General features: G+C 62.7%; 2 protein-coding genes across 2 annotated transcripts; both read right to left on the reverse strand.

Moving 5' to 3' along the window:
• PHGR1 (proline, histidine and glycine rich 1) lies at positions 1-2,245 on the reverse strand. The gene is given in 3 exon segments (XM_074384815.1): positions 1-1,521; positions 1,523-1,650; positions 1,652-2,245. Coding segments are annotated over 3 exon segments (939 nt in total). The 3' UTR covers positions 1-1,304.
• GNA11 (G protein subunit alpha 11) lies at positions 1-27,587 on the reverse strand. Its single transcript, XM_010349642.3, has 7 exons — positions 27,291-27,587; positions 12,076-12,260; positions 10,305-10,459; positions 8,679-8,807; positions 4,950-5,079; positions 4,659-4,812; positions 1-2,945 (listed from the first exon to the last, which is right to left on the reverse strand). The coding sequence occupies exons 1-7, from the start codon at positions 27,424-27,426 to the stop codon at positions 2,755-2,757; spliced, it is 1,080 nt and encodes a 359-aa protein (XP_010347944.2). The 5' UTR covers positions 27,427-27,587; the 3' UTR covers positions 1-2,754.
• Positions 27,588-27,832: the final 245 nt, after the last annotated feature.

A 27,832-nucleotide genomic window follows, 5' to 3' on the forward strand; every position in this document is an offset into this window, starting at 1 on the left:
TTTAGGAACAAAATTTATTCCAATTTAAAACAGAGTTCATTTCAGGAGAAAGATATGAAAAGTCGACTTCCATCAGTGTCTAGAAGAAGGGTCAGGGCCGGTGGCCACGGGAGGTGACACTGAGCTGCGCCTCAGCCCCTCCTCCCATCCCCCACTGCGCACAACACATGCATTTCAAATGGTAAAAGGTTTAAAAACAGCATTGTATAGAATATTCTTTTTTAAATAGATTCAGGTTGAAATTGTCTGAAATCAGGACTGTGTAATATACAAGTAACACCGGGCCCGTCCACCAGGCCGGCCGCAGGACCCACTGCCACCACTGGGGGACATTGGCACGGGGACGCCCCTCTGGAGGAGCCGGGGGACACAGGGCGTGGGTCTTGCGGTGGCCGGGGACTGCTGCCGCCTGGGCGTGACGTGGTCAGAGAAGGTGGTCGGCACTCACGAGAAAGCGTTGGCAGGTGAGTCACCAAAGTAAAAACAGACACCCCACACGTGGCCCCACACATGGCAAGGGTGGGGGTCGGCTGCCCCTTCCCCAACCCGAGGGTGTCAATGGCACAAGAACCACTGCCTGGGGCTCTACTGGGGCAGGCACCCCTGCCCGGGGCCTACAGCACCCGTCCCCGCTTTCCTCGGGGGACGGGGATCAGGCACTCAGACCCAGAGGACCCGGGCCAAGACAGTTTGGCGGCCCCAGCCTGGCCCTGGGATGCTTGGCACAGCCCCTCCCCAGGAAAAGCTAATACTCAGCGGCACCCGGGCCTGAGTACTGGCCAACGGCACCCTCAGGCCAGGGCCAGGTCCCCTTGTGCGATCTGGGCTTTCAGAGATGCCACAAGCCCAGGCCCCCAGAGGAGTCCACTGAGGGAATGGATGCAGAAACCCTGCCAGGGGTGGCCCCATCTGCTCCCCAGGGTACCGCCGGACCCCAGCAGCCACCATGGGGGGCTTCTGGCACCAACCCTCTTAGGTAGACGCTTGGCACAAAAGGACGCTTCTGGGAGGGACAAAAGAGGAAAAGTGGCATGGGGGAGCTGGGGGGATCCCGCCAGGCCCTTCTCCCGACAGCGCTCATCACAAGAAATGGAGCTGCCCTGACCCTCCTCCCAGACACACCTCCCCTGCCCCTCCATCGGGCTCCCCTGCTTCTTCCCAAGGAAGCCGGCAGACAGCCCTGCAGACAAGGAGGCCGGGGCAGGCCGACGGCGGCGGCAGGAACTGCCGGTCAGGGCGCTCTTCCTTTGGGGCTGTTTCTTTTGTCATCTGTCAAGGCTAGAAGCAGCGGGGCAGAGTCCGCATCAGGCGGGAAAGGCAGCACGGGCGATCCACCCCGGCCGGCTGTGCCAGCCCCAGCCCCACAAAGCGCTGTAGTGTTCAGTCAGCAGGAGAGGAAAAGCTGCCTCCCCAAAACAGTCCCCGCTCCGCAGCTGCCAAGTCTCCGGGGAGAACCAGTCTCGGGGCCTCAGTGCCTAAAGGGGCCCCAGGAGGAGGACTCCGGGCTGTGGCTCAGTGCGGGTGGCCTGGCGGGCTCCCCGTCGGGCCATGGCCGTGGCCAGCCATGCTGGGAAGCTGCCCAGGCCGGTGCCCGCCGCCACCTTCCCTGTGCCCCTGGCCAAAGTGCAAGTGCTGGTTCCCGCCCCCCCCAACCCCCGGGGGCAGCGCTGGGGGCAGGCACAAGTGCTTGGGACAAGGCCGCGCACGGAGCTGCCGGCCACGTCCCTCTCTCTGCCTCTCGGGTACACACCTGAGAATATTCTGTAAAAGTCCCCACCCCAACCCTCACTGTTTCCGAATTGGTGACAACACAGAGCGGAACAATACGAAAAGAAATGCCCCAGCCAGGTGGCCTTTCTCCCGATGTCACAGGGGACCGTCCCTCCAGCCACCCAGCCCACGTGGGCTGCAGGGAGGTGCGCTCCAGCCGGGGCAGGGCGGCCCCTAGCGGCCGACGCTGGCCCTGGCGGCACAGCCCGGAGGAGGCCCTGAGCCCCCATGGCTCCAGCCCAGGGACCCTTCCCAGCCTCCGCAGAGACGGGCGACCTGGCCATGAGGGGGCCCAGGGTGTTTCTTCAACCTGTGCAGTCAGGTGTTCTTTTTCCTCAAAAAAAAAAAAAAAAAAAAAAAAAAAGGTTAGGCACTTCCCAGGGTGGGCGACTGAGGGAGCCCCCCACCCCCTCTTCAGGGGTCCAGTGGGCAAAACACAGCGTTGAATTGTGAAGAGGCGAGGCGCACTGGGCATCAATAACTTAAAAGGGAAACGTCAGTCTCCGAGTCTCCGCGCCTTTGGCGATGGGGAAGAGAAAGAAAAAGCAGGCGGGGTTGGAAGGCCAGCCGCGGGGCGGGGACGGGGCTGCGGGGCGGGCGGGGCCCCCACCGGCCGCAGGGACTCAGTGAGGCCCAGAGTCGCTGGGGGCACAGGGCGCACATGTGTTTTTTATGTTTCGAGGGTTTTTTTCTTTTCCTTTTTTTTTTTTTTTTTTTTTTTAGAAAAAAGCGAGCCGTAAGTCAAGGCCAGAAAAAGGCCGCCTTTGCCGCTGACAAAGGGTGAGAAGACGCACGGAAAGATGTACATCCCCTGATAACTGTGAAATAAAAACCATTTGCTAAAAATACGAAAAAAAAACAAACACCTCCTCCCGCGGGCAGAGGCCTCGGGCCGGGCTCAGCAGCGCCCCCGCCCGGCCGGCGCGCTCCGGGGAGGAGGGCGGTCCCTGCCTGTCTCCGCCGTCTCCCTGGGCCGGGGCGCCGTCAGACCAGGTTGTACTCCTTGAGGTTGAGCTGCAGGATGGTGTCCTTCACGGCCGCGAACACGAAGCGGATGTTCTCCGTGTCGGTGGCGCACGTGAAGTGCGAGTAGATGATCTTGTCGCTGTCGGGGTTCAGGTCCACGAACATCTTCAGGATGAACTCCCGCGCCGCCTGGGCGTCCCGCTGGGGCCCTGGGGGAGGCGGAAGGGGAGGCTGTGCCCCAGCCCGGCCCAGGGCAAAGGACACACGGGCCCCTTTCTCACTCTCGGGGGATGACTAGGCAAGGCACGGCCCGCCCGGCTCCACCCCAGCCCAGAGCCCACTGTGCGCCCGGCGGGCAGCAGCTGCCTCCCTCCCCAGGCGAGCCGCGGGGCCAGCCCCAGGGCACTGCTGTCCTGGCCGGGGCCTCCGCCCTGCAGCTCTGAACCACGCACTGTGCCCTCTGCTCACCCGCCGCCAGCCTCTACCCACTCAGCTCCACAGCCGCAGCCTTCCAGACTCCTGCACGGCTGCCCTGTGAGGGCCCAGGGTCAGAGGAGGCCCCCAGGGCTGGGCACAGAGTCCCCAGAGCAGGAACAGCGGCCCCCACCCACCACACAGTGCCCGCTGCAGGAGGGGCCTGGGAGGCGTCCCAAAGGCTCCAGCAGGGGCGCTGTTTCCCACCCACCGCCCCTGCCCCTCCACCACCCTGAACAACGTGGGCGCCCCGCACGGGAACTCCTGCCTGCTGGATGGAAAGGCCCTGGGGGTGTTCAGGAGGCTGCCCGGGGGCTGGCGGAACAGGGGCCCATATCCAGGCCCTGGGCTTCCCCCGCCAGGGCTCCCTGAGCCCACAGGACAGGCTGCCAGGCAGGGGCCACGTGCTGCCGGAGCAGGGGCAGCAGGGGCAGCAGGGGCAGCCGGGCCGAGGTCACGCCGTGTGCCAGACCCCTCCCTCCTGCTGCCCCTCCAGTAAATGACACCCAAGACCCACGGGAGGAGGGCTGAGCCGGATGGAAAGGAAGGGGGCAGAGCGGCTGGGGCCTCGCCGTGCCCGGCAGTAACGGCTCCGAGTGGTGACAGAGCTAAGTTAAGGCACTGCTGACCGCACAGTCAAGGGCACAACCTCCCTGGCCGCCATGCCCAGGCCCAGAGGGAGTTGGGTGTGTGGAGACCCCAGTGCTCAGTTGCCCCAACAGCCCATGAGGCAGGGGCCATGGAGGGAAGGAGGGCTCCAGGGGGGCACCAGGACATAGATGAGGATGTAGGCGCTACCGCCAAGGTCCCCACAGGGCTGTCGCTGGCAGTGTGCACAAGCCACTCCTGCGAGACACCTTCCGTAGGGGACTCCCCATACAGAATACCCCACACAACTACGCCCCCCACACCAGACCCACGGATACAAGACTTCTCTCGCATGGTGCCCTCTTTGTACAAGACCCCTCCCACCCGAGATCCCCCAACCCGAGACCCCTCCCACCCGAGATCCCCCAACCCGAGACCCCTCCCACCCGAGATCCCCCAACCCGAGACCCCTCCCACCCGAGATTCCCCAACCCGAGACCCCTCCCACCCGATACCCCAACCCGAGACCCCTCCCACCTGTGATACCCCAACCCGAGACCCCTCCCACCTGTGATACCCCAACCCGAGACCCCTCCCACCTGTGATACCCCAACCCGAGACCCCTCCCACCCAATACCCCAACCCGAGACCCCTCCCACCCAAGATACCCCAACCTGAGACCCCTCCCATCCGAGATGCCCCTGCCTCACAGAGTCCTCCAATGAGTATGAGGCACACACGATGGAGAACTCATTCCCGTACAGGAACCCCCGTCATATGAGACCTGAGACTTCCCTCCCGTGAGCCCCCTCCCTCCCACAGGGCCTGCCCACGAGCCGTAGCTCAGCCACCGGACGCACCGTCGAACTCGGGGAAGTAGTCCACCAGGTGCGAGTAGAGGATCTTATCCTCCAGCAGATCCTTCTTGTTGAGGAAGAGGATGACCGAGGAGTTCTGGAACCAGGGGTAGGTGATGATGGTCCGGAACAGGGCTTTGCTCTCCTCCATCCGGTTCTGCGGGAGCAAAGGCAGCAGGGATCAGAGAGGCCCCCACCCCCCGGCATGCACCCGCGGACAGCCGAGGGGACCCGGGCTCAGCGGGCGGGAAAGGCCCGGCTCCCCACGCTGGGCCTGCTCAGGGCAGCACCCACCTCGTTGTCCGACTCCACCAGGACTTGGTCGTATTCGCTGAGGGCGACGAGGAACATGATGGACGTGACGTTCTCGAAGCAGTGGATCCACTTCCTCCGCTCTGACCGCTGTCCCCCCACGTCCACCATCCTGGAAGGACACGGCACCAGGACTCAGCCACCTGTGGCCCCAAGGCCCCGTCTGCTGTCCAAGGACGGCCCCCAGTCCGGGCCGCCGCCACACCAGACTGGACGGCGGCTGCAGCACAAGAGCTCCCAGTGTTAGAACCGTCAAGGACGTGCCCTGAGAGTGGGCGCGCCACCTCCAGAAGTGCCGGTCGCAGGCCCCTCCATCACAGGCGAAGGGGCCCAGAGGCCACAGGGCCCAGGGAAGCGGGCGCTAGGGTGGGGACATGAGAAGCCAGGGGATTCTGGGTGCCAGCTGCCAAGGGAACCTGCAATGGGTGCCCCGTGACCCTACAGCCGGCGTCCGGACGTCAGACATCCCCCTAAGCACAGAGGCACTCCCCTCGCTGGGGTCAGGGGCACAGATTTCACCCAGCATCTTTTTTTTTTTTTTTTTTTTGAGACGGAGTTTTGCTCTTGTTACCCAGGCTGGAGTGCAATGGCGCGATCTCGGTTCACCGCAACCTCCGCCTCCTGGGCTCAGGCAATTCTCCTGCCTCAGCCTCCTGAGTAGCTGGGATTACAGGCACGCACCACCATGCCCAGCTAATGTTTTGTATTTTTTTTAGTAGAGACGGGGTTTCACCATGTTCACCAGGATGGTCTCGATCTCTTGACCTCGTGATCCACCCGCCTCGGCCTCCCAAAGTGCTGGGATTACAAGCTTGAGCCACCGCGCCCGGCCCTCACCCAGCATCTTTCACGGGAGTCCACACTGATGCCACCGTCACTCTCCGCAGTGCCCCACAGTGTGACGGCTGCAGAGGGCGGAATTGCCGGCCTCCGCCTGGGGAGAAGGGCCGGGGCAGCCCCTGCCTCACACAGTGAGCAGCTCAACCCCACACTCAGCCACACGCAACAGGAGGACAAAGAGCGGCCGCTGAGACGCCGCCTGGGGCAGGGCTCCGTTACAGGAGAGTCGCCTCTTTCCACTTGTGACTTTTCTAAGTTTTCTAGAACGAGGAAAGAGACAGGCTGGGCACAATGGCTCACGCCTGTAATCCCAGCACTCTGGGAAGCTGAGGCAGGCAGATCACCTGAGGTTGGGAGTTCAAGACCAACCTGACCAACATGGAGAAACCCTGTCTCGACTACAAATACAAAATTGGCTGAGCGTGGCGGGGCATAACTGTAATCTCAACTGCTCAGGAGGCTGAGGCCGGAGAACCGCTGGAACCCAGGAGGCCGAGATCATATACTGCACTCCAGCCTGCGTAGCAAGAGCAAAATTCCATCTCAAAAAGACAAAACACAAAGGCAGAAGTGGAGAGGCCCCTCAAGCCTCAGCCTCAGGCCCTGGGGTGGGGGGGGAGGGCGGGGTTCCTGAATCTCTGCCCAGGATAGTAGGGCTGCGCTGGCACATGAGCGGCAGATTCCGCCTGGTCTGGTCTGGCCTGTGGGGGGGCGACCAGCAGGCACAGGTGGACCACAGACGTGCCAGGTGACTTAAGGGACAGGAGGGCACGCACCAGCAGCTGCAGCCAGGTGGGAGGGCGGCAGGGAGCGCAAGGCCTCCCCTGCACGCCTGCGGAGGCTGGCAAGGCTGGGACCCGGGCCCCCAGTGTCTTCTCCCCACCTGAGGGAGCAGACGCCTCTCCTGGTGCACGGGGGCAGTCCCACCAGCCTCCCCCAGACATAGACCAGGCCACCAGCTTGTCCCAGAGCACCTGGGCTGCCCTCTGCTGGCTCGTGGTGGACAGAGGCGACTGGCAGAGAAATGATGGCAGCGTAGGCACGGGCTCAGGCCAGGGCTCTGCAGTCAGCACAGAGGGCACGGCCGGAGCGGGAGCGGCCCAGGAGATCGAGGGGAGGCGGTGAGCTCGGGGAGGGCACAGACATTCCTGACAGATGGCACAGAAGGCCTGCACTGTGAAGAGGCCAGCATGAGGCTGCAAGGGGGCCCTGAGACACGAGGTGGGGACGGGACATTCATGCCACACCCTGGCCTGTGCCCGGCTGGCCTCGGCTTTATCCTGGGGTCATGGGCCCCATATGAACAAAAAAGAAAAAAACCTTGAATTCTCCTAACAATCGACCATCGCCCACGTCCAGCGAGGACGCCACAGCTTCTGAGGCCCAGCGCCTGCTCGGGGCAAGGGAACTACCCCAGGGCTTGGCGTTCCTTGGCCTGAGGCCACGTTGCTCCAGGCTGCCTCCGTCCTCAGGCGGTGTCCTCCCTGCCTGCACTGGGAAGCCAGGCTGGAAGGACGGGTGAGGAGGACGGGTGGGGGAAACGGGCAGACGGCAGGGGTGGCGCCTCCGGTCCTGGGATGGGTCTCAGGACAGGGGTCTCCAGGAAAACCTCACAGACTCGCTGGAGCCCTCCCAGCGGCCTCGGCAGGGTACCGGCTGGAGAGGCCCTCCGGGGCAGAGCCGGCTGGCACCTGCACACACGCTAAAACCTGGGGATCGGGTCCGCTGTTTAGGATGATGCCACACAGAGGTGGAGACCCTGGCCAAGGACAGGGTCCTCAGAAGAGAACAGAGGTGACCACGCAGGCAGGGAGGACGCCGCGTGACGATGAGGGAAGAGGTGCACAACTCGGCCACAAGTCAAGGAACGTCAAGGACATGGCCACCACCAGGAGCTGGGAGAGGCCCGGGCAGATGCCCTCGGCCTCAGAAGGACCCGGCCCCACCCACACCTTCATGTCAGCCTTCTGGCCTCCAGCACCGGGTGAAAATCGGGCCTGCGGGTGAAGCCTCACGCCCCGCACCGGCAGCCAGGACCTCGCGCTAGAGACGGTACGCAGGGCCAGGAGCCACACGGGCAGGGCCCACATTCCCAGGGAGGGCGGAAGCCAGCAGCTGCGCAGCCCCCCAGCACTGAGGGTCCCCAGGGAGAACGCTACTCGGCTGACCAGCCCCAGCCACGTTGGACCCTGGAGACCCAGAAGCCCGGTGGGATCTGCAGGGGCAGCCCACGAAGAACAGAATCCATGCCACCTGGTCCTCCCCAGCCTGGAGCCCCTCCCCTCACAGCCTCCATCCCGTGACCTCCTCCCCTCACAGCCTCTATGCCCACGGCCCCTGCAGTCCCTGCTCTGGCCGGCACTGCAGGCCCCAGCCCAACGCTCGCTCCGTCCGGGCCCAGCCCTTCCCTGTGTGGCCCTGGCTCACATATACTCAGAGATAAACCCTGTCTCCTGATGGGCCCAAACAGTCTGAGGATGAAGATCAATGGGCTTTCTGCGTTTACTGAGATGAGACAGGGTCTCCCCGTCACCCAGGCTGGAGTCCATGGTGGGATCACGGCTCACTTCAGCCTCGACCTCCTGGGCTCAAGTGACTCATCACCTCAGCCTCCCGAGTCGCTGGGCCCACAGACATAGCACCACGCCCGGCTAATTTTTAAAATGTTTTTTGTATAGATGAAGTCTTGCTCTGTTGTCCAGGGTGGTCTCAAACTCCTGGACTCAGGCGATGCCCCTGCCTTGGCCTCCGAGTGCTGGCTGTGCAGGTGTGAGCGGACGCACTGGGAAACGAGCGTCGGAGCGGCCCCCACAGCCGGGCGCCTGGTGTCTGGGGAACGAGGTGCCCTCCCCGCCAGCGGTGGGGCCGTACCTGAAGATGATGTTCTCCAGGTCGAAAGGGTACTCGATGATGCCGGTGGTGGGCACACGGACCCGTAACACGTCCTGCTGGGTGGGCAGGTAGCCCGAGGTGGCGATTCGGTCCACGTCGGTCAGGTAGCTGCAACACAGCGGCGGGGTGCTCAGGCTGGCTGCGGGGTGGGGGCAGGACGGACAGGGACACAGCACGCAAACCAGCAGGGGACGGGAAGCCACTGGGAGGGTGTGGCCTGTGCACCGCGCCACCCACAGCAGGGTCTGAAGCGGCCGCAGGGAGATCCTGGGGTCGGGTGCGAGCCTCCCAGCTCCATCTGGGCAGGAGGCACGGGTTCCTCTCTGCGGCCTTGTGGGAGAGAAATGACCCAGCACAAGAGACACTCCCAGGATGAGGACTCCAGCTAGTCTAGGACCTTGTCCTGGAGCTGCCCAGAGATGACCACCTATCGGGAGATCGTGCCCCAGGGCAGGGCACGCCCAAGGGTCCCGGCTGCCCAGGCTTGAGGCTTCACAAGTGAGCCCACTATGAGGAGAGCGGGGCTACAGAGCCCCCAGCACAGCCCCGGCACAGCCCAGGCACAGCCCCTGGCACAGCCCCGGCGGAGCCCCACGCCATCTCCCTGCCGCTCCCTGCACTGGGCGCAGCCCCCACCACGAGCAGTGAGCCAGTGTCTACACAGCGCAGCTACCCAAGTCCGTGCTTGATTCCTGCTTCCTCAGTTTCCCCTCATGCCCTTTCCTGCCCAGCCCTGCAACCCCTCTCTGGGACCCCACATGGCGTTCAGCTGCGGCATCTCCTGAGGCCCTCTGGGCTGTGACAGTTTCCCGTTTCTGATGCCCTGGGCAGTCCTGAGTTGGGCCCTCAAGTGGTCTCCCTGAGTCGGGGCTGTAAGAGGCCAGGGAGGCCGCATGCCTTCTCAGACCTTTCCGGTTCTGCCCAAAGGCCCCGGCATTTGGTTCCAAGTGCTTGGTGATCTGGGCCCTCCCAGAGGCCCCCAGAGGCAGGGAACACAGAGAGGACAGGCAGGAGGGGCGGGGGATGGGCCTGTCCCTGTCCCCTTAGGGTGTCTCCCAGTGCTGGGGAGGTCCGGGGCCTCGGCCTGCAGAGCATGCAGGGCAGCAGCGCACAGCCCGCCTTGTGCCTGCAGCCGCGGCCCCGCCACCCATCAGCACAGCCAGGCCCCAACGTCAGTCAGGGCCACGGCCAGTCACTGGTGGGAGACGTGGCCTTGGGGGGATGCCACAGACAGGAGCAAGACGGGCTGCAGTGTATCCGCCCCATCGCACGGCCCTCCGAGGAGCAGACCCTGGGTTGGCGGTGATAGGCCAAGCTCCGGCATCAAGGACGGCCAGGAGCTCAGTGCCCCCCAGGGAGGGTGGCAGCAGGGCCCGGCGCACAGGGAGGCCGGTGCTACACCAGAGTCCACGGGCTCCCGCTAAGGCATCGCCCATCCCGGGTGTGCTCTGGTCCCTCCGTCCGGCAAGGTGGCCGGGGCCCACCACGTCCGTGCCCTAGGCTAGCGGGCAGGGGGCAACCCGGGGGCTACAGGGGGCTTCCTGAAGGGCCCCAGTGCCAGCCTGCAGCTGCCGCCGCCCCCCACAGACATGCGGCCGCACTCACTACTTGGCCGAGTCGGAGAGCTGGTACTCGCGCCTGCGGTCGTAGCACTCCTGGATGCCGGGGTCGTCCCACAGGGTCTTGATGGCGCTGACGTACTGATGCTCGAACGTGGTCACCTTTTCCACGTCCACCTCCCGGATCAGGAGCGCATTGGCCTGTGAGGGTGGGTGGGGGGAGAGGCCAAGGGCTTGCCAGGGGCCACGGAGCCACCAGAAAGCTCGTGATGGCCCCTCTTCCAGGCCTCGCTGGCTGAGGGACTGGAGAGGGGACCCAATGGGTGGGATCCAAGATGGGGAAGAAGGGAGTCCTGCCCTGTGCTCTGAGAGCGGCGGGGCCCTCCCAGGGCCCCCAGAGCGGAGACTCTGCCCTTGCTGTCCCCTGTGAACAACGCTCCCTGGCCCCAACTCCAGCTTCAGCCCTTCCCTCGCCCTGCCCCCAGCCTCTCAATCTGGGCTAAGCACACCTCGGGGGACTTCGAAAGAGACACAAATCCCAAAAATCCCACTCCCTGGAAACTTCCCGATTCAGGACCAGCAATCTGCTTCTGCAGAGGGCCAGAGAGCACGCCCAGCTCTGCCGACCGCACGGATGGCCTCCAGAACTCAGCTCCACCGCTGCTGCCACAGCACACGGGCAACATGGCAGAAGTGGACACGTGCCAATAAAACTTTATCGACAATATCAGTCTGCAGTTTGCAGGTGCCAGCTTCAGATGCTGATGGAATCTGAGCCCAACTGTGAACCTGGACTCTGAGAGAGGCCACTGCCGGAAGGGATCACAGCAGAGACAGGGCATGTGGTAAACGAAGATCCAGAAGCAACAGACCCACCCCGGAAAACCGGGCTACAAAAGTGGGATCAGTGGCTCCATGGCTGGAAGGGCCCAGAGAGACCACTGGCAGGAATCACGGTGGCACGGCTGCTAGGCCTGCCCCTCAGGTGGCCACGGGGGAGGCTTCTCACAGGGCAATTCCAGAGTCACCCTAGACCCAGCAATTCTGCCACCTGGGGTACAACTGAGGGAAGGGAGCGCAGTGTCCACACAAACGCACATCCACAGACGGTCACAGCAGCTCCGTTCCCAACAGCCCACACAGGAAGATGCTCAAATGTCCACCAGGGAATAAATGAGCAAACACCTGGTCCCTCCACACACTGAAATGGGACTCAGCCACCAACAGGGACGGGGCTAAGAGGCCAAAGCAGGAGGACTGCTCGAGCCCAGGAGTTCAAGACCAGCCTGGGCAACTAGGAGAAACCCCATCTCTACAAAAAATATGACAGTCAGCGGGGCGTCGTGACACACTGCAGTTCCAGCTACTCAGGGAGCTGAGGCGGAATCACCTGAGCGCAGGGGCCAGGCTGCCATGAGCCTTGACCGCTCCACTGCACTCCAGCCTGGGCGACAGAGTGAGACCGTTTTCAAAGAATAAAAACACCAGGGCAAGAAGGTGAGAAGTGTGGCCCCGTGGGTTGCCCGGAACCAGGGGCTCGTGCTGCCTATTCCCGAGGCAGCCTGGGCGAACAGCTCACCTCGCAGGCCTCAGCTTCCCCACCCACAGGGTGCAGCGCCCACAGAGACTTGGGAGGGAAGTGTGGGGCTGGGCCAGGCAATGCCCATCTTAACTCTCCCGTCGGCCCCCAGGAAGGCAGCGGGTGCTGTTTCCACGTCCACGACAGAACAGCCAGATGAGCAAGGGTAACCTGCGCCGGCCCGGACCCCGCCCCAGCCGCAGCTGCCCAGTGCCCTCACCCCACACCTGCGGCTCACCTTGTTCTGCTCGTACTTGTAGAGAATCTTGAGCGTCTCCATGGCGCGGATCATGGCCTGCATGGCGGTGAAGATGTTCTGGTAGACGAGCTTGGTGAAGCCTCGCTTGTCCTCCTCGGAGTAGCCGGCGCCGTGGATGATGCGCATCTGCTTGATGAAGGTGCTCTTCCCGCTCTCGCCCGTGCCTGCGGGACAGGGCACGTGAGGACGGGCGGCGGCGGGGGCCTGGCTGTCCTGCTGCCGCCCTGCCCACCCAGACCCCGCTGCGCCACAGCGCCCAGCCCGGAAACGAAGCTGCATGCGGCTGACCGTCTCCACCGGACCTCAGGTAGAGTTTACAAAGCGCCCTTCCACCCATCCTCCATCCAGCCAGGGTCTTACTGGAACCACCTTTTCCAGAAGTTCTGCAAGAACACTCTTCCCTGGGGGCCAGTAGTTTGGTATTTACATCAAAGACCGTGAGGTCTCAAGCCAAATCAAGTCGCAGGGCACCGGCCCACAGCTGGGACTGTGCCGCTCCACCATGGTCACACCAGTTTATGAGCAACATCAGCTGGAGGGACAGCGCACAGACGCAGCGGCAGGGACCCGCATGGGCTCACCCCAGGGGAATGTCAGCACCACCCTGAGGACCGGGCGCCCCCTTCCCCGGAGCCTTCTCAGCGTCACAGCAACAGCGCCCGCTGTGCGCCGGGCGCCCACAAGCCTCCCCCTCTCCCTCCTGGTGTTGTGGCAGGGTCAGCTAGGACCGCTGTGCCTGCCGTGGGTGGCCCTGAGCACGTCCCTGAACCACTCCGTGTCTCCATGCCGGCCATGACCTTGCTAACACCCACAGCGCTTCCAGGCACGAGCACATGACCGCCCCATCTCAGAGACGGGCACACTGAGGCTCCCAGGGCCCCACAGGATCCAAAGGATCAGCAAGTCAGCCTGGAAAAACTACTGGGAAAGGGCCCAGCAGCCAGCTTTCCCTTCACCCCGTCCTCCAGATGAGCCCCCAAGCATTCTGGGTGACGTGGGGTCCTCACTCCAACCCCTCCCCTACCTTGGCCTCTCTACTCGGTCAGCCCCTGGGCAGAGACTCTGTTCCCCCACTGTCTTCAGGCTCACAAGCCGCGATGCCACTGCTGGGTTTTCAGTGTGCCCACAGTGTGCCTCTGATGCTCTTTCCTTCCAATACTTGAGCCTATCTCCCTCCCCCTGAGCACGGGCTGGACTTCTAGTGACCTTCTAGTGAACAGAATGTGACGGAAGTGACAGTGCGCCATCTCCAAGGCCAGCTCACGAAGGCACAGGGCGTCCTCCTTGCTCTCACTTGTGAGTCACGGGCTCGGGGGCAGGCAGCTGCCATGCTGTGAGGCCCCTCAAGCAGCTCTACGGAGAGGCCCACGCGGGGTGCGGACCTGAGGCCTCCCACTCACAGCCACTAGAGGGGCCAGCTCACGAGGGCTCCCCAAGCCTCGCGCCGGCCGCCAGATGACGGGGCCCTGGCCGGCTGCTATCTTCACTACAGCTTCTGAGACCCCAGTCCAGGACCACCACCAAGGTGCTCCCAAATTCCCAACCTTCAGAAACTATCTGAAATAAGTTGCTAATTTAAGGCACAAAGTTTTGGGGTGACCTCATTACACAGCAATAGTTAACTTCTACTTTCTAAAAAGAGCCTGCCTCAACTCCCTACTCAAGTCATAACCCCGCTCGTGCCCCCGCGCCCCTGCCGCCTCCCAGTGTGCCCCGCCCCCTTCTCCAGGCTGGCCTTCACCACCTGCTGTCTCTGCATCTCCCGGCACCTCCCGGCCTCTGCGCACGTCGTCCTGAGCTGGGCCCTCTGCCCACAGAGCTGTCCCAATCCCCGCTGTCTAAAGGCTGCCTGGTGCTGGGGACCCAGCTCACTTCCTCTCACAGCCTCTGCTCCAGAAAGCCCGCGAGCCCCAGCACCACTCTCCCATACTTTCTGGAACCTTCCTTGCTGCCCACAGTAGACGTCTTTGTGCAGGTGCCTGTCACAGGCCCCCTCTCCTGGCAGCTCCTGGAGAAGAGACAGGCTCCGTGTGGCCCACAGTGGCCACACACAGTGCTGCCTTCAGGAAGCCCAGGAACTGCCCACAGCCACTGAGCTCCCTGTGGGAGGTCTCGCACAACACTGGACACATCACTATCAGGGAGCCCCACAGGCCGACGCCTCTCCTCGTCAGTTTCCTCTACCACCCTGAGTCCTTTTCAGAATCAAGAAAATGGACTTCAATTCTGTCTCGGGTCGTCCTCTGCCCTCTCATCCACAAAAGCTCCAACCCGCCCATGTTCCAGAATAGGAGGGATGAGGGTGAGTGTGCAGGTGACACCGCCTTCTCCCGAGAGGGATCCCCACACCCCCTCCCTCAGCACACCCTGAAGAGAAGGGCAGTGGCATGGAGGGATGCCACCTGAGGACTCAGCTCTGCTGACGGGCGCTGAACCCTGGGCCCTGCGGGGTGCTCAGTGGCATCCCAGGCCCCCACCCAGTCCACATCAGGAGCACCGCCCCTGAACTGACAACCACAGATGTCCCCAGACACTGCCAGTGTCCCCTGTGGGTCAGGACTGACCCCAGGTGAGACCTTTTTTTTTTTTTTTTTGAGATGGAGTCTCACTCGGTCAACGGGCTAGAGTGCAGTGGCGCGATCTCGGCTCACTGCAACCTACACCTCCCGGGTTCAACTGATTCTCCTGCCTCAGCCTCCCAAGTAGGACCAGAAAGCCCACGAAGGTTATAGGCACGCGCCACCACGCCCGGGTAATTTTTGTATTTTTAGTAGAGATGGGGTTTCACCATGTTGGCCAGGCTGGTCTCGATCTCTTAACCTCATGATCCACTCACCTCGGCCTCCCAGGGCGATGGGATTACAGCTGTGAGCCACCACACGTGGCTGAGACTCTATTTTTAACACAACGCTATCATAAAAGATGGCCGCTCTGTGGGTTTGTTCGGAAGGGTGCAGCACCTGGAAATAGCAAACAGCACACGCAGAAAGCCACATCTGACACAAAAGCAGCACACTGAAAGCCTGCACCTGGCACAGGCCCCGAACGTGCTTAACGCTACACCGCAGCCCAGGACCGGCACGCACGTCGAGCCTGCACCCGGGCACAGGCCTCACACAGCAGCAGGAGGCCAGCAGGGCCTGCACTCGGGGCAGAAGGCACCACCCCTTGGTAACTCTGCACCCACGTCACAAGGCCCCTCAGGCCATCAACTCCTGACCTATGAAATGAACAAGCAAGCCTCGGTGCTCAGCCGCGATGCCGGGAGACCAAGATGGCCAGCAAGGAGTCTGAAAAGCCACAGGTCACTGCCCAGATGAGAACTGGCTGGGTACTACTGTTTGGGGATTTTGTGGGGTTTGTTCGAGACGGAGTTTCACTCTTGTTGGCCAGGCTGGAATGCAACAGTGCAGTCTCAGCTCATCAAGACCTCCGCCTCCTGGGTTCAAGTGATCCTCCTGCCTCAGGCTCCCAAGTACCAGGGATTACAGGCGCCCACCGCCACAATCAGCTAATTTTGTATTTTTAGTAGAGACGGGGTTTCCCCATGTTGGTCAGGCTGGTCTTGAACTCCCAGCCTCAGGTGATCCACCCGCCTCGGCCTCCCAAAGTGCTGGGATTACAGGCATGAGGCACTGCATCTGGCCTTTTTTGCTTTTTTTTTAACCAAGGCAAAAATGACAACTGCAGCCAAGGACCTCACGGAGCTCTGCAGAGGCGATCCAGTACACTGATGGGGGAGGCGATCCAGTACACTGATGGGGGAGGGGATCCAGTACACTGATGGGGGAGGGGATCCAGTACACTGATGGGGGAGGGGATCCGGTACACTGATGGGGGAGGGGAGCGGCTCACACCTACACACCTCTGCGTGCACACATCCACAAGCACCAACATGCACACACGCACCTGTGCACGCCACACACGCGTGAACGCACGTGCATACACACGCGTGCATGCTGCATGCACACATGAATATACACAGGCACGCACGTGGACATACGTATGCAGCACGTGCACAGCTGGGTGGCTGCGTGTTACCTCGTGTGCACCACCCCAGCTGAGTGGAAGCCACCTGTGTCTCCTGCATAACTCACCAAAGCCAGGAGAAGCTGCAGAGGGAGGCAGGGGCCCTGGGCCCCAGAAGCCGAGCCAGGCCCAGGTGGCCTAGGGCCTCTGGAGGCCATGAGCTGCTGGCCACTGCTTGGCCCAGCCATGGGGGGGACCAAGGGCGAGGCTTGGGACAGCACTCAAGCCAGGCGAGGCGACAAGGTGTGGTTTTGCAAGGTGCTTTGGGCCCAGCCTGCTTTTCAAGTCGCCCTGCCTCCCTTGCCAACTCAGCCGCTGCCACATCCCGTCACACAGCGCTGTGAAGCTGGGACACAGGGGTCCTCACGCAGCAGACCCAATGTCTGGATGCCTGGTTCCCCTGAGACCTCACATCCCACATCCGGGGTGCTGGTCGGCAGAGGCTCCCTCCCATCGAGCCAGCCGCCATGTGGCCCCAGCGCGCAGGCCCCAGCTCAAGCCTCCGCCCACATGGACCCACCCCGACCCAGCCGGCCCAGCCCACAGCCACATTCCTCCTGAAAGATATCTGAGCTGGAAGGCTCTTTGGGCTCCCAAACCTTCAACAGCTGCCCACTGGAGAGAAAAGCCAGCCCACTCCTCCGGACACAGCGCGGGAGCCCCTCGGAGATTCCACCTCCCTCTGGACTCGTCCACAGGCCCCTGCCAGCCCTAATCTCCCGCTCAGGCCACAGCAGGGCACCCACCAGGGCGGAGCCTTCTGTCCACTACTCACCACACACAGCACCACAGTAGCATTACTCCTAAAAGCCAAAAAGCTGAAGCTCCAGTGGCCCTTCAGCAGATGCACAGGCACAGAGACCCACACACAGAACGCTGCTCAGCGCTGGGAAGGACGGGCCGCCGACCGCGCCACCACGGTGAGGGCCACACACCGAGTGGTCCCACCCATAACACTGAATGTCTGTGATCCTCCCAAAGTTCCTATATTGAAATCCTCGCCCCTAAGACAGTGCGATGTGAGGTGGGGCCTCAGGTGGTGATGGGTGAGGTGCCTGCGGTGGGATCAGATCCTTCCGCCGCAGAGCTCTGGGGGGCATTTTCATGAGGGCACTGATGATCCCAGGAGGGATCACTTACACATGAGGACACAGCAAGAAGATGCTGTCGATGAAACACAACCTCCCCTACACCAAATCCACAGCACCATCTATGAAACAACCTCCCCACACCAAATCCACAGCACCATCTACGAAACACAACCTCCCCACACCAAATCCACAGCACCACATGCATCCCCAGGCCCTACGCAGAAGGCGCTCCGTACGTTTCCTGAGCAAACTCAATGAACCTGGCCCTGGTCCAGGGTGCCAGATCCCTCAGGTCCCCATAAGGACCCCCACACTCTAGAGCCCCTCAGGATGGACCTGACTGCGTGTCACCAGCCACAGCTCCTGGGAGAATGGGGCTCAAATTTCCCACACCTGGGGGAGCCTAGGTGTCCAGGGGGCCCCCACGCAACCACAAGCCAGGTGCTTTGCCTTTGCAAGCTTGGTTCCCGGTGGGCTTGAACAGTGGACCCCAGATGCTGGGGAGCCTGCGGGACGCACAGGTACACGAAGGACACCGCCACTAGGGGGGGCCAGAGTCCGCCCACTGCTGCGACTGAGCTGGCTTCCAGAGAAAACCACCCTCTGAGCTGGACCGTAAGGCCAAGATCCGCAGAGGCCAACCAGGAGGAACAAAGTCTGTGCCCCAGCTCCCGGCAAACATCCCCAAACCACGGAGAAGAAAAGAAGAAAAGGGCTCCAAGCCCAAGAGGGCGCAGCCTGGAGAACAGGGACTGGAGGCTCATCTGATGCTAAAGATTCAAGGCCGGGCGCGGTGGCTCAGCCCTGGAATCCCAGCCCTTTGGGAGGCCAAGGCAGGTGGATCACTTCAGGTCAGGAGTTCGAGACCAGCCTGGCCAACATGGTGAAACCCCATCTCTACCAAAAATTAAAAAAAAATTATCCCGGTGCGGTGGTGGGCATCTATACTCCCAGCTACTCAGGAGGGTGAGGCACGAGAATCACTTGAACTCAAGAGGTAGAGGGTGTAGTGAGCAGAGATCGCACCACTGCACTCCACCCTGGGTGACAAGTGAGACCTTGTTTCCAAAAAAAAAAAAAAAGATTCAAAACCAGGCACGGTGGCTCATGCCTGTAATCCCAGCACTTTGGGAGGAAAAGGCAGGCAGGTCACCTGAGGTCAGAAGTTCGAGACCAGCCTGGCCAACATGGTGAAACCACGTCTCTACTGAAAATACAAAAATGAGCCGGGCGTGGTGGCAAGAGCCTGTAGTCCCAGCTACTCAGGAGGCTGAGTCAGGAGAATCACTTGAACCCGGGAGGCAGAGGTGGCAGTGAGCTGAGACGGTGCCACTGCACTCCAGCCTAAACAACAGAGTGAGACCATCTCAAAATAAATAAATAAATAAATCATAAAAATAGAAAACATATAAAGATTCATGTAAGTAACCCGTGACCCCGGAGGCAGGAAGGGGCTGAGACCTGGGCGCAGGTGCCTGGGAGTCAGACACCCAGGGTTCCAGGCTGCTTCCCATCCACGGCACCCCTGCTGACCTCGTCAGTGCCCAAGACTGTGAGATGTGGGCCAAGAAGCCAGGAAGCCCCCACAGGGCTGCAGGGAGGCCTGGTCCAGCACACACCGGGAGCAAGGCCAGAGCCACACAGCTCCACCCAGGGGATGACATAACGGCTTGTCAGCACCCTGAGAAGGCAGGTCAGCAGCAGCCCGTTGGTGTGCACACGCGTATGCCTGTGATCTTAGCTCTTGGAAACAGCCCAGCCATCTAACCCTGACCACGAGCTGTGGCAGCGGGTATGGGCTCAAAGCCAGGCCCCAACCTGACACAGGGGCCCGAGAGGGGCAAGCCTCCCACCACGGAGGACGGACGCCCTCGATCCGGCTTCTCAAGGGGCCTCATGCCTGCCCGCTTCAGTCTCAGAACCCCAGGAGGCAGACAGCACTTCAGCGCCTAATTGACTGGAGGGGAAACTGAGGCACGGAGCGGTCAAGCTGCCTCCCTGAGGTCACACAGCCCCTACCAGCAGGGCCTGAACAGACTTGGGTCTCCTGGCTTCCCAGCTTCCTCCTGGCCGTCCTGGACGTGCTCCGTCTCTGCTCCACCTCAAACCCTCAGGCAAAGCTTCAGAGGACAAGGCAGTGCCCAGAGAGGAACGCGCCCAGCCGGCCCCGCCGCCCTGAAACTCACTGCCCCAAGTGAGGCATGACAAGCGGGGCAGCGATGGCAGGACAGCCTCTGCAGGAGAACATAAGCCCAGAGTCCCCAGGTGCCTCCGGTGCAGATCCTGACTGCCCCTCGCCAGCCAGGGGCCACGCCGGCTTGTTCTATTCCCGTGGAGGCTTCCGTGCACACAGGCTCCACGTGGGAGTGGCTCTCCCCACTGGAAGTGGTTGGTGTCACTCACCCATATTTTCTTTTCTTTTTGAGACGGAGTCTCGCTCTGTTGCCAGGTTGGAGGGCAGTGGCGCGATCTTGGCTCACTGCAGCCTCCGCCTCCCGGGTTCAAGCGATTCTCCTGACTCCACCTTATCTTTTCTTTTTTTTTTTTGGAGACAGGGTCTCTCCCTCGGTCCCCCAGGCTGGAGTGCAGTAGTGCAATCTCGGCTCACAGCAACCTCTGCCTCTTGGACTCAAGTGACCCTCCCGCCTCGGCATCTCAGGTAGCTGGGACTGCAGGCGCATACCACCACGTTCGGCTAATTTTTTGCATTTTTAGTAGACACGGGGGTCTCACCATGTTGCAAGGCTGGACTCAAACTCCTGCACTCAGGCAATCTGCCCGACTCGGCATTCCAACATGCTCGGATGACAGGCGTGAGCCACCGCACCTGGCCACGCGAGTGTTCTGAGCTCCCTATCCCCACATGCTGGGTCTTACCACAGCCCTTGCGAAAGCCCCTGAGAGCCTGGGAGACTGGGCCCCAGCCTTGCCCAACCCATCCAACCCAGCTGTGGGCACAGGCCTGGACACTGCCACCTGGGGAACAGGGACAGACCCCTCCTGCCCAGCTCTGACCGTCATTAAGGAGTCTGGGATGAGATCACTGATGGGGGAGGAGGAGGCATCTGGAGGCCCAGACCTGCTCTCCAGACACCTGCCCAGGCCACCAGCGGGGGCCTGAGCAGTCAACCCTCGTCCCGTCCAGTGGGACGGAGGCCAGCTCACGGCAACCTCTGCAAACAGCAGACTGGCGCTGCCGGACGACCAGGTGCTTCCACCACCTCACCCATCCCACAGCACGGACCCGGCACCGCCACAGGCCTTGGGGACTAGGACAGGTAACAACAGCCACATCTGCACAGGCCACAGAAGTCCTGTCCGGTGGCGGGCCCAGCACCCATCAGTGGACACGGCTAACAATGGCAACACAGTGCCCTCCAGCTTGACCGCACCCTTCAGCCCCCACCCGCTCCATCCCTGCAGGGACCCTGAAACCTCAGTGTGACCACACGGGTCTGAAGAGAAAACGGGGGCTGGGGCGCCAGCCAGTGCGGTGCGCAGAGCGCCAACTCTGCGATCAGAACGGAGACAGAAACGTGCGCCAGGACCTCCCTCCTGGAGGCTCCCGGGCTTGGAGTCCCCATGTGGACGCCATCCAGGGGGCACCACTGCCCAGGGTTAGTCGGCAGCTTTTCGGTAAGAACATGCACAGAGTGGCCAGCAGCAAGGGCAGCCACAGGGGACAGGAGGGCTCCCTCCCTGCTGTCTGCTGCGCTGACCTCACCTCATTTAATCCTTCGACAATCCTACGGGGGGAGGGACATCTTTCCCACGTGACCAATGGGGAAACTGAGGCCAGAAGAGGGAAATGGCTTGCCCGTGGCTCCCTCCCCCCACAGAGTGTGCCCCCACTGCCCCAGGCGGGCCGGCCCAGGGCAGCCTGGGCCACAGGCAGGACTCAGGAAGGAGCCTCTGAGGAGCCAGCTGTACACTGTCCCCAGGGGCCCCTCTGCCTGGTGCACAGGCCCACAGCAGGTGGCCACAGAGCCTGCCCCCACAGAACCCCTGGCGTGCACCAGGCCAGCCTGGAGAGTGTCAAGGCGTGCCGCGTCCCTCCTCTCCACTGCCCTGCATGATCTGCCTTCAGTGAGCCAACGACAGCATCTCTGAGGCCCGCTCAGTGCCATGGGCAAGGAGGAAGGGGACCAAGGACACACGGCTGACCGACGGCCACGAGAAGGGAAGAGGCTCCTAAGACAACCAGGCCAGGAGTCCTGCCCCCAGGGGACACTGGGCCATGTCTTTGGACATCTGTGGTTGTCACAACTAGGGGGAGCTCCTGGCCTGGAGCAAGGGGAGGCCAGGGACGCTGCTCAGCACTCTGCAGTGCCCAGGACAGGCCCTCCCCAGAGAAAGATCCGGTGCAAAACATCCATGGAGCTGAGGTTGGGGAATCCTGATCAAGGCATCTGTGGGCCGATCCCAGATCCCAGATCCCAGGGTAGGATCCTCCACGGAGCAGGTTCTCACAGAGCACCCACCGTGTGCCACGCACGCCAGGTGCTGAGGACAAGACAAGGTATCATCATGCCAGCAGCAGGGGCAGCAATCAGCATTCAGCGGGTGCCCACATGCGGCGGGATGGGGATCACCACCGAGTCCTCACCCCACCGCCCCCTGAGGAAACTGAGGCGAAGACCCAAAGTCCCACAGTTACAAGTGGCAGGGGTGGGCTCTGTACAAGAGTCTCCCCAGGCCACGTACCTAACCCGGACACCACACTGCTCCCAGGCCCTGCGGATGGCCCGACGCCCTACCCACCCGTGCTGTACTGAGAGCCTGGCAGCCGCAGGAGGCCTGGCTGGACCAGAAACCCTGGTAGTAGAGACCAATGAGGTCTTCCGACCCGTAGGCAGGGAGTGGGGGTGGAGGGCGAGAGACTGGACCACTGACATCCTGACAGGTGAAGTGGAAAGGCCCAGGTGACAGTGAGAGTCTGGATCCAGGGCGGCCAATTCCAGACAGCCCAGAAGACCCGCCAGGTGCCCTATGAAGGACAGACACGGCGTGAGGCCCCGGGGAGGGAATACTCCACGCAGGGCCGGGGGCACGGGCTGCCTGGATCTGTAGCCACCCCAAGCCAGCAACCCAGCGCTGAGGATCCCGGTTCTGCCAAACAGTGACCTCGCACATAGACCTTCCCAGAGCCCTTGGCCGCCCCAGTAACACCCACCACTCTCAGTCACCCAGGCGGGCAGGCCACACGAGGCTTTCCATCTTCCACTCACAAGCTGGGGAGCCAGAAGGAGCACTGGGTCCCCGCTTTGTCCACAGGGTAGGGCTGAGCGGGCCGCGAACGCCCCTCTAAGGCCCAAGGGACTTTGCCGCACACCCCTTCAAGCTCCCGACGCCAGGGCGTCTTCCCCGTGCTGCCCAGGGTCCCCGTCCCAGAAGGAGCGGGCTCCACCACAAGACTCAGAAAGTGAAACCTCTCGTGGTTAAATCTCGGAGGGAGGCGCTTCCTCCACTCTCACCGCAGCACGAGGCTCAGGAGGACGGGGGAGCTCCACGGAGCTCACGGCTGTGGAACGGGGCTCCCCAGACCGTGCCTGGAAAAGCAGACCCTTCCAGCAACAGTCATCATAACTGATTACGTGTAAACGCAGAGGACGTGAGAGCGGGCCCCGGACCGAGTCCCCACATCTCCCAGCCTGGGCTGGGGCTCGGGGAGTCAAAGCTGGACGAGGCCATCCAAGGGCGCTTCCTGCTCCCGGAGTCTTCTGGGACACGGCACAGCCACCCTGCCAGGCGCCAGAGGCCACGCTCCACGCCTCCCAACACTGGGCCAACAGAGGCCCGGCCCTTCCCGTGGGGCCACCACGCCCCATGCTGGATCCCGGGCCTTGTCACTGCCCCGTGGGGGCCGGCGCAGGCAGGACAGGAAGCCTCGGGAACTAACCATCCGGCTTTATTTAGAATGCCTGGAGCCGCTCCGGCTCAGCCCCGCTAGCAGCCTCAGGCCTCCAGGAACAGGCTTCCCCTGGAAGTCCTCACATTTCCAACCACAAACCTGCCGCAAGGAACTGCCCGGGGCCCCCTCCAAAGCTCACCAGCGAGACGGAAACTTAACAGCCAAGAACTGCCCTGTGAGAGGCGGAGGCCCAGCCGGCCTGGGGAATGGGGCCCCAGGATGACGGCGGCGCAGCACGGCGGCTGGAGCAGCACGTATGCTAAGCGCCATGTAATGACCGTCACTCCCGTTCCCATCCACAGCTGTCCCCACCATCCACAGAAGTGTTCATGAGAACACACCTGGAACACCACAGGTATAAAGCAATGTACGCATACACATCCATGCGTATACTCAGAAGTGATTCATGCACACACGGCTTTGACCGTACATAAATACTCAAGGCCAGCACAGAGGCTCACACCTGTAATCCCAGCACTTTGGGAGGACGAGGCGGGTGGCTCACAAGGTCAGGAGGTCGAGACCATCCTGGCTAACACGGTGAAACCCTGTCTCTACCAAAAATACAGAAAAATTAGCCAGGCAAGGTGGCACATGCCTGTAGCCCCAGCTAGTCAGGAGGCTGAGGCAGGAGACTCGCTTGAACCGGGGAGGCTGAGGTTGTAGTGAGCTTAGACTGCACCAGTGCACTCCAGCTTAGGTACCAGAGTAAGACTGTCTCAAAAAAAAAACTCTCTAAGCCCTCATGAAAACTTCTAAGAAAACAATCTGCACTGATTATCCGTCAGCTTTGCCCGAGCGTCTGACGGTGTATGCTACCACCCGGCAGAGTCCCAGCCGGGGCAACACGCACCCCCAGGGACGATGAGCCCTGTCTGGAGACATCTAAGGTTATCATGACTTTGGGGAGCTCCTGGCACGGAGTGGGTGGAGGCCTGGGACGCTGCTCAGCGCCCTGCAGTGCCCGGGGCGGCCCCACCCCACTGTGCACAGGGCTGCGGGGAGACCTGCTGTGTGTAACGGAGGGGCCCATCTGAGGCGTGAACAGCACATGCGCACCGCTGCGGGGGAGGAGGCATGGCAGCTATGGCCCCGTCCAGCTCTAGGGCTCGATACGGTCCCTCCACACTCAGAAACAGGGCATGGAAAGTCCTCACAGGCTGACCCCCCTCACAGGCCGTGGGCAGCCCCAGGAAGGCAGCTGATGAGAGCTCGTGGTCACGGTGTTCTTTCAGAACACGCTCCCCCTGGTTGCAAACCCAGGCATCAGGCAGGACCCTGGACCCCTGCGGCCCCGAGCCTGGAAGGAACCAGCACCACCCACACACACAAGACCCTCCCGGGGCCCAGATGCCACAGGGCGGCAGGCCCCTGCCTCCCCAACTTCCACTCCACAACGCAGCACCGGAGCCATGAGGGAGAAGAAGGGCTGGAGCCCCAACGCTAAGGAGCAGGGGAGGAAAGAATTCCAGGGAGAAGCAGGCCCGGCCGGGCTTGGCCTCCTGCACAGCGCCAGGACCTCCGCCCAGAGGTCTCGACATTCCATGGGGTGCAGGCGCCAGAACCACCTGCTGCAGCCCAACAGCCCTTCCTCCCGGGGAGTCTCGGCCTCACCCTCCAGCTGTTCCCTAAAAAACAGGGCAATCGCAAGCTCGGGGCTGGCCCACTGGGAAAGTGGAATGAGTTCCCACAAGCAGGCAAGGAGCCTCACAGAGGTCCGCTCCCCTGTACCCCAGACCCCAGCCCCGGGACGTCTGGTGGTCAAAGTCCTCAAAGCAAGGGACTCTCCAGCTGGGATGCAAGGTGGCTTGGTTAGGAAGCGTTCTGAGGGTTTTTGCATCAGATTCCCAAAGGGCTTCCTGGCCCCAACACCTCGGGTGTTAAGCCTTCCCTACCCCCTGGCAGCCCCCGGCCCGCTGCTTGGCACGGACACCTGTCCTTCTTGGGTCGCATGGGAGCTCACGTCTTCCTGACTGTCCTATCTGCCCTGCCTGGCCTGAGCCTGGCAGCAACCTCCCATCTTACAGGCTGATGGGGTCAACTTCCAGGCTCACACAGAGGGGTGGGACAGCAGATATCCCCTGGGCCACAGGTGGGCACCAGACAGAGGATGCGAGACAGGTCCCATCATTCCCAGACTCCCTCCAGGTAGCCAAGGCTGCAGACACGGGGGCCCCTGACCTTCGTCCTTGAACCCCATGTCAATCTCAAGTCCAAAGTGCAGGCACAGAAGCCTGGGTGCATGCGGGAGAGGCAGCAGGGGTTCCGGAGGTCACAGAGCCACAGGGCAAGGCCATCTGGTAAGATCTTTATGACACCAGCAATTCCTAACTCCCCTCCATCTACACAAAGTCCACGACTCACGGCAAAAGCCAGCCAGTGCCACTCTGTCCAAAGTGCCACCATGCGGGCCCCCTGCAACACTCCCTCCAAGCATTAGGGACACGGCTCTGCCCACCCGCATGCCCTGGAAAGACGGCCCATTTCAGAACCCTTAGGGCAGGCGTCCCCAAACTTTTTACACAGGGGGCCAGTTCACTGTCCCTCAGACCGTGGGAGGGCCGCCACATACTGTGCTCCTCTCACTGACCACCAATGAAAGAGGTGCCTCTTCCTGAAGTGTGGCGGGTGGGGGGGCCGGATAAATGGCCTCAGGGGGCCGCACACGGCCTGCGGGGCCGTAGTTTGGGGACGCCTGCCTTAGGTAAATCAAAATGCAAGTTTGGGGGGAAAACAATCAGGAAGGCATTTCATCCAAGGCACCTCTCTAATGCGGGACATTGGAGGGTCACGGCAGGAGAGGCAGTCTGCTCCCCGCGCAACAAGTGACCTGTCTCCTTCCCGAGAGCCGCCACCACCAGCACAGGCAGGGGCTGACCCCAGAGGGCCCCTCCTCCTCCATTACCGCAGCCTCTGCAGGCATTTCAGACCTTCCCCAGCGCCCCTCCGGCCCAAGAGCTCACGAGGGCGGGGGTAGGGCAGGGCAAGGGCTTGTTTTGTAAACGACTGCAAGGGCCCTTATTTTGGGTGACAACACTTTACAGCTGGCCCGATTGGCTTCCTGCAGCAGGTGTGCCTTGGAGAGAAGGAGGCACACCGCGAACCCTCTCCGGGAAGGTGGGGAGGAGCCGGGATGTGGGGGGCTGCTCCCCACTGGGGCTCCGTGTGGCTCCCACCAAGACTCTAGGGAAGGGGGCGGGGGAGGCTGCCGAGGTGGCTGCTTCTGACAGGGCGCAAAGGCTCCCTCAGGTGTCAACCGCCCCGCCCTTGGCTGAGCAGAACCCTGAGGAGGGGAAAGACGGTCTTTTTCCCACAGGGCGGATTCCAGCCGAGAGAAGGATGGGATTTCCCGGAGCAGGAAGGCAGGAGGACAGCCCCTAAAGGAATAGGGGGATAGGGGGCGCGAGGAGTCTTCACGGGGGTGGATGGGGCCTGCATGGAGGGAACAGGGCTCTGCCTGGTGGGAAGGGTCAACGCGGGACCCTGGGAGGTGAGGGGTGGATGAGACCCGTGGGTTACATCCCAAAGCTCTGGCCCTGAGATGCTGGGGGGTCAGAGGTAGCGAGGGGTGGGCACTCGGCGAGGTAAGGTCAGAGAGCTCCTGTGCAGGGAGCGGACTGGTCTCTTGAAAAGGGGCAGAGGGCAAATCCTCAAGGGTCCTGCCCAATGTGGACGGCAGAAACTGGGAGCTGACCTGGGAGGGATGGGGGCCTGATCCGGACATGACAGACAGGGCGGACCCCGGAAGGTCCCTGCTGCCAACATGAACAGTTAAGGCAGGGGCGGACCACAAAGGAATCTGGGCCCCGGGGCTGACCCCGGAGGATCCCAGCTGCCGACCTAGACAGCAAAAGCTGGGCTGACCCCGAAGGGTCCCGGCCGGACCTGGACGGCACAAGCAGGGCTGACCCCGGGGGGTCCCGAAACCCGGACGGCACAGGCAGGGCTGATCCCGGGGGGTCCCCGACCTGGACGGCACAGGCAGGGCTGATCCCGGGGGGTCCCCGACCCGGACGGCACAGGCAGGGCTGACCCCGGAGGGTCCCCGACCCGGACGGCACAGGCAGGGCTGACCCCGGGGGGATCCCGGCCCGACCCGAACGGGCAGGGCAGGCGCATGCAGGGCAGGGCCCGCAGCCGGCAGGCCAGGCGGCCGCACTCACCGAGGAGCAGCAGCTTGAGCTCGCGCCGGGCGTCGCGCTTGTCCCGCCGCAGCTGCTTCTCGATCTCGGCGTTGATCCGCTTGGACTCCTTCACCTCATCGCTCAGGCAACACGCCATCATGGACTCCAGAGTCATCGTCCCGGCCCCGGCCGCCGCGGCCGCCTGCCCGCCGCCGCCGCCCCCCAGCCCCCGGCCCGGCCCTGGCCGGAGCCGCCTCGGCCGCCGCCGCCGCCTCGGCCCTGCGGCCTCGGCCCCCGGCCCTCCGCCCCGGGCCGGCCCGCCCCGCCTCGGCCGCTGCCTGCGAGCCGCCGGGTCCCCGCTCGGGCCGCGCCAGCCGCGGACTCCCGCGCGGCCGCACTTAGCCCGCGCCGCCGCCGCAGCCACCGCCAACCGCAGTCGCCGCAACCGAGCGACAGCGCGGGACAACCTAGCTGGCTGAGAGCGCAGCCCGCGACGGGCAGGCAGTGCGACCAATGGGAGGAGCCGGCGTCCAAGCGCGCCCACCGCTGGGGCGGGAATAACGGCCTGGGCGGGGCGTCAG

This window comes from Saimiri boliviensis, chromosome 14, assembly GCF_048565385.1.
Source record: "Saimiri boliviensis isolate mSaiBol1 chromosome 14, mSaiBol1.pri, whole genome shotgun sequence".
Taxonomy (NCBI): Eukaryota; Metazoa; Chordata; class Mammalia; order Primates; family Cebidae; genus Saimiri; species Saimiri boliviensis.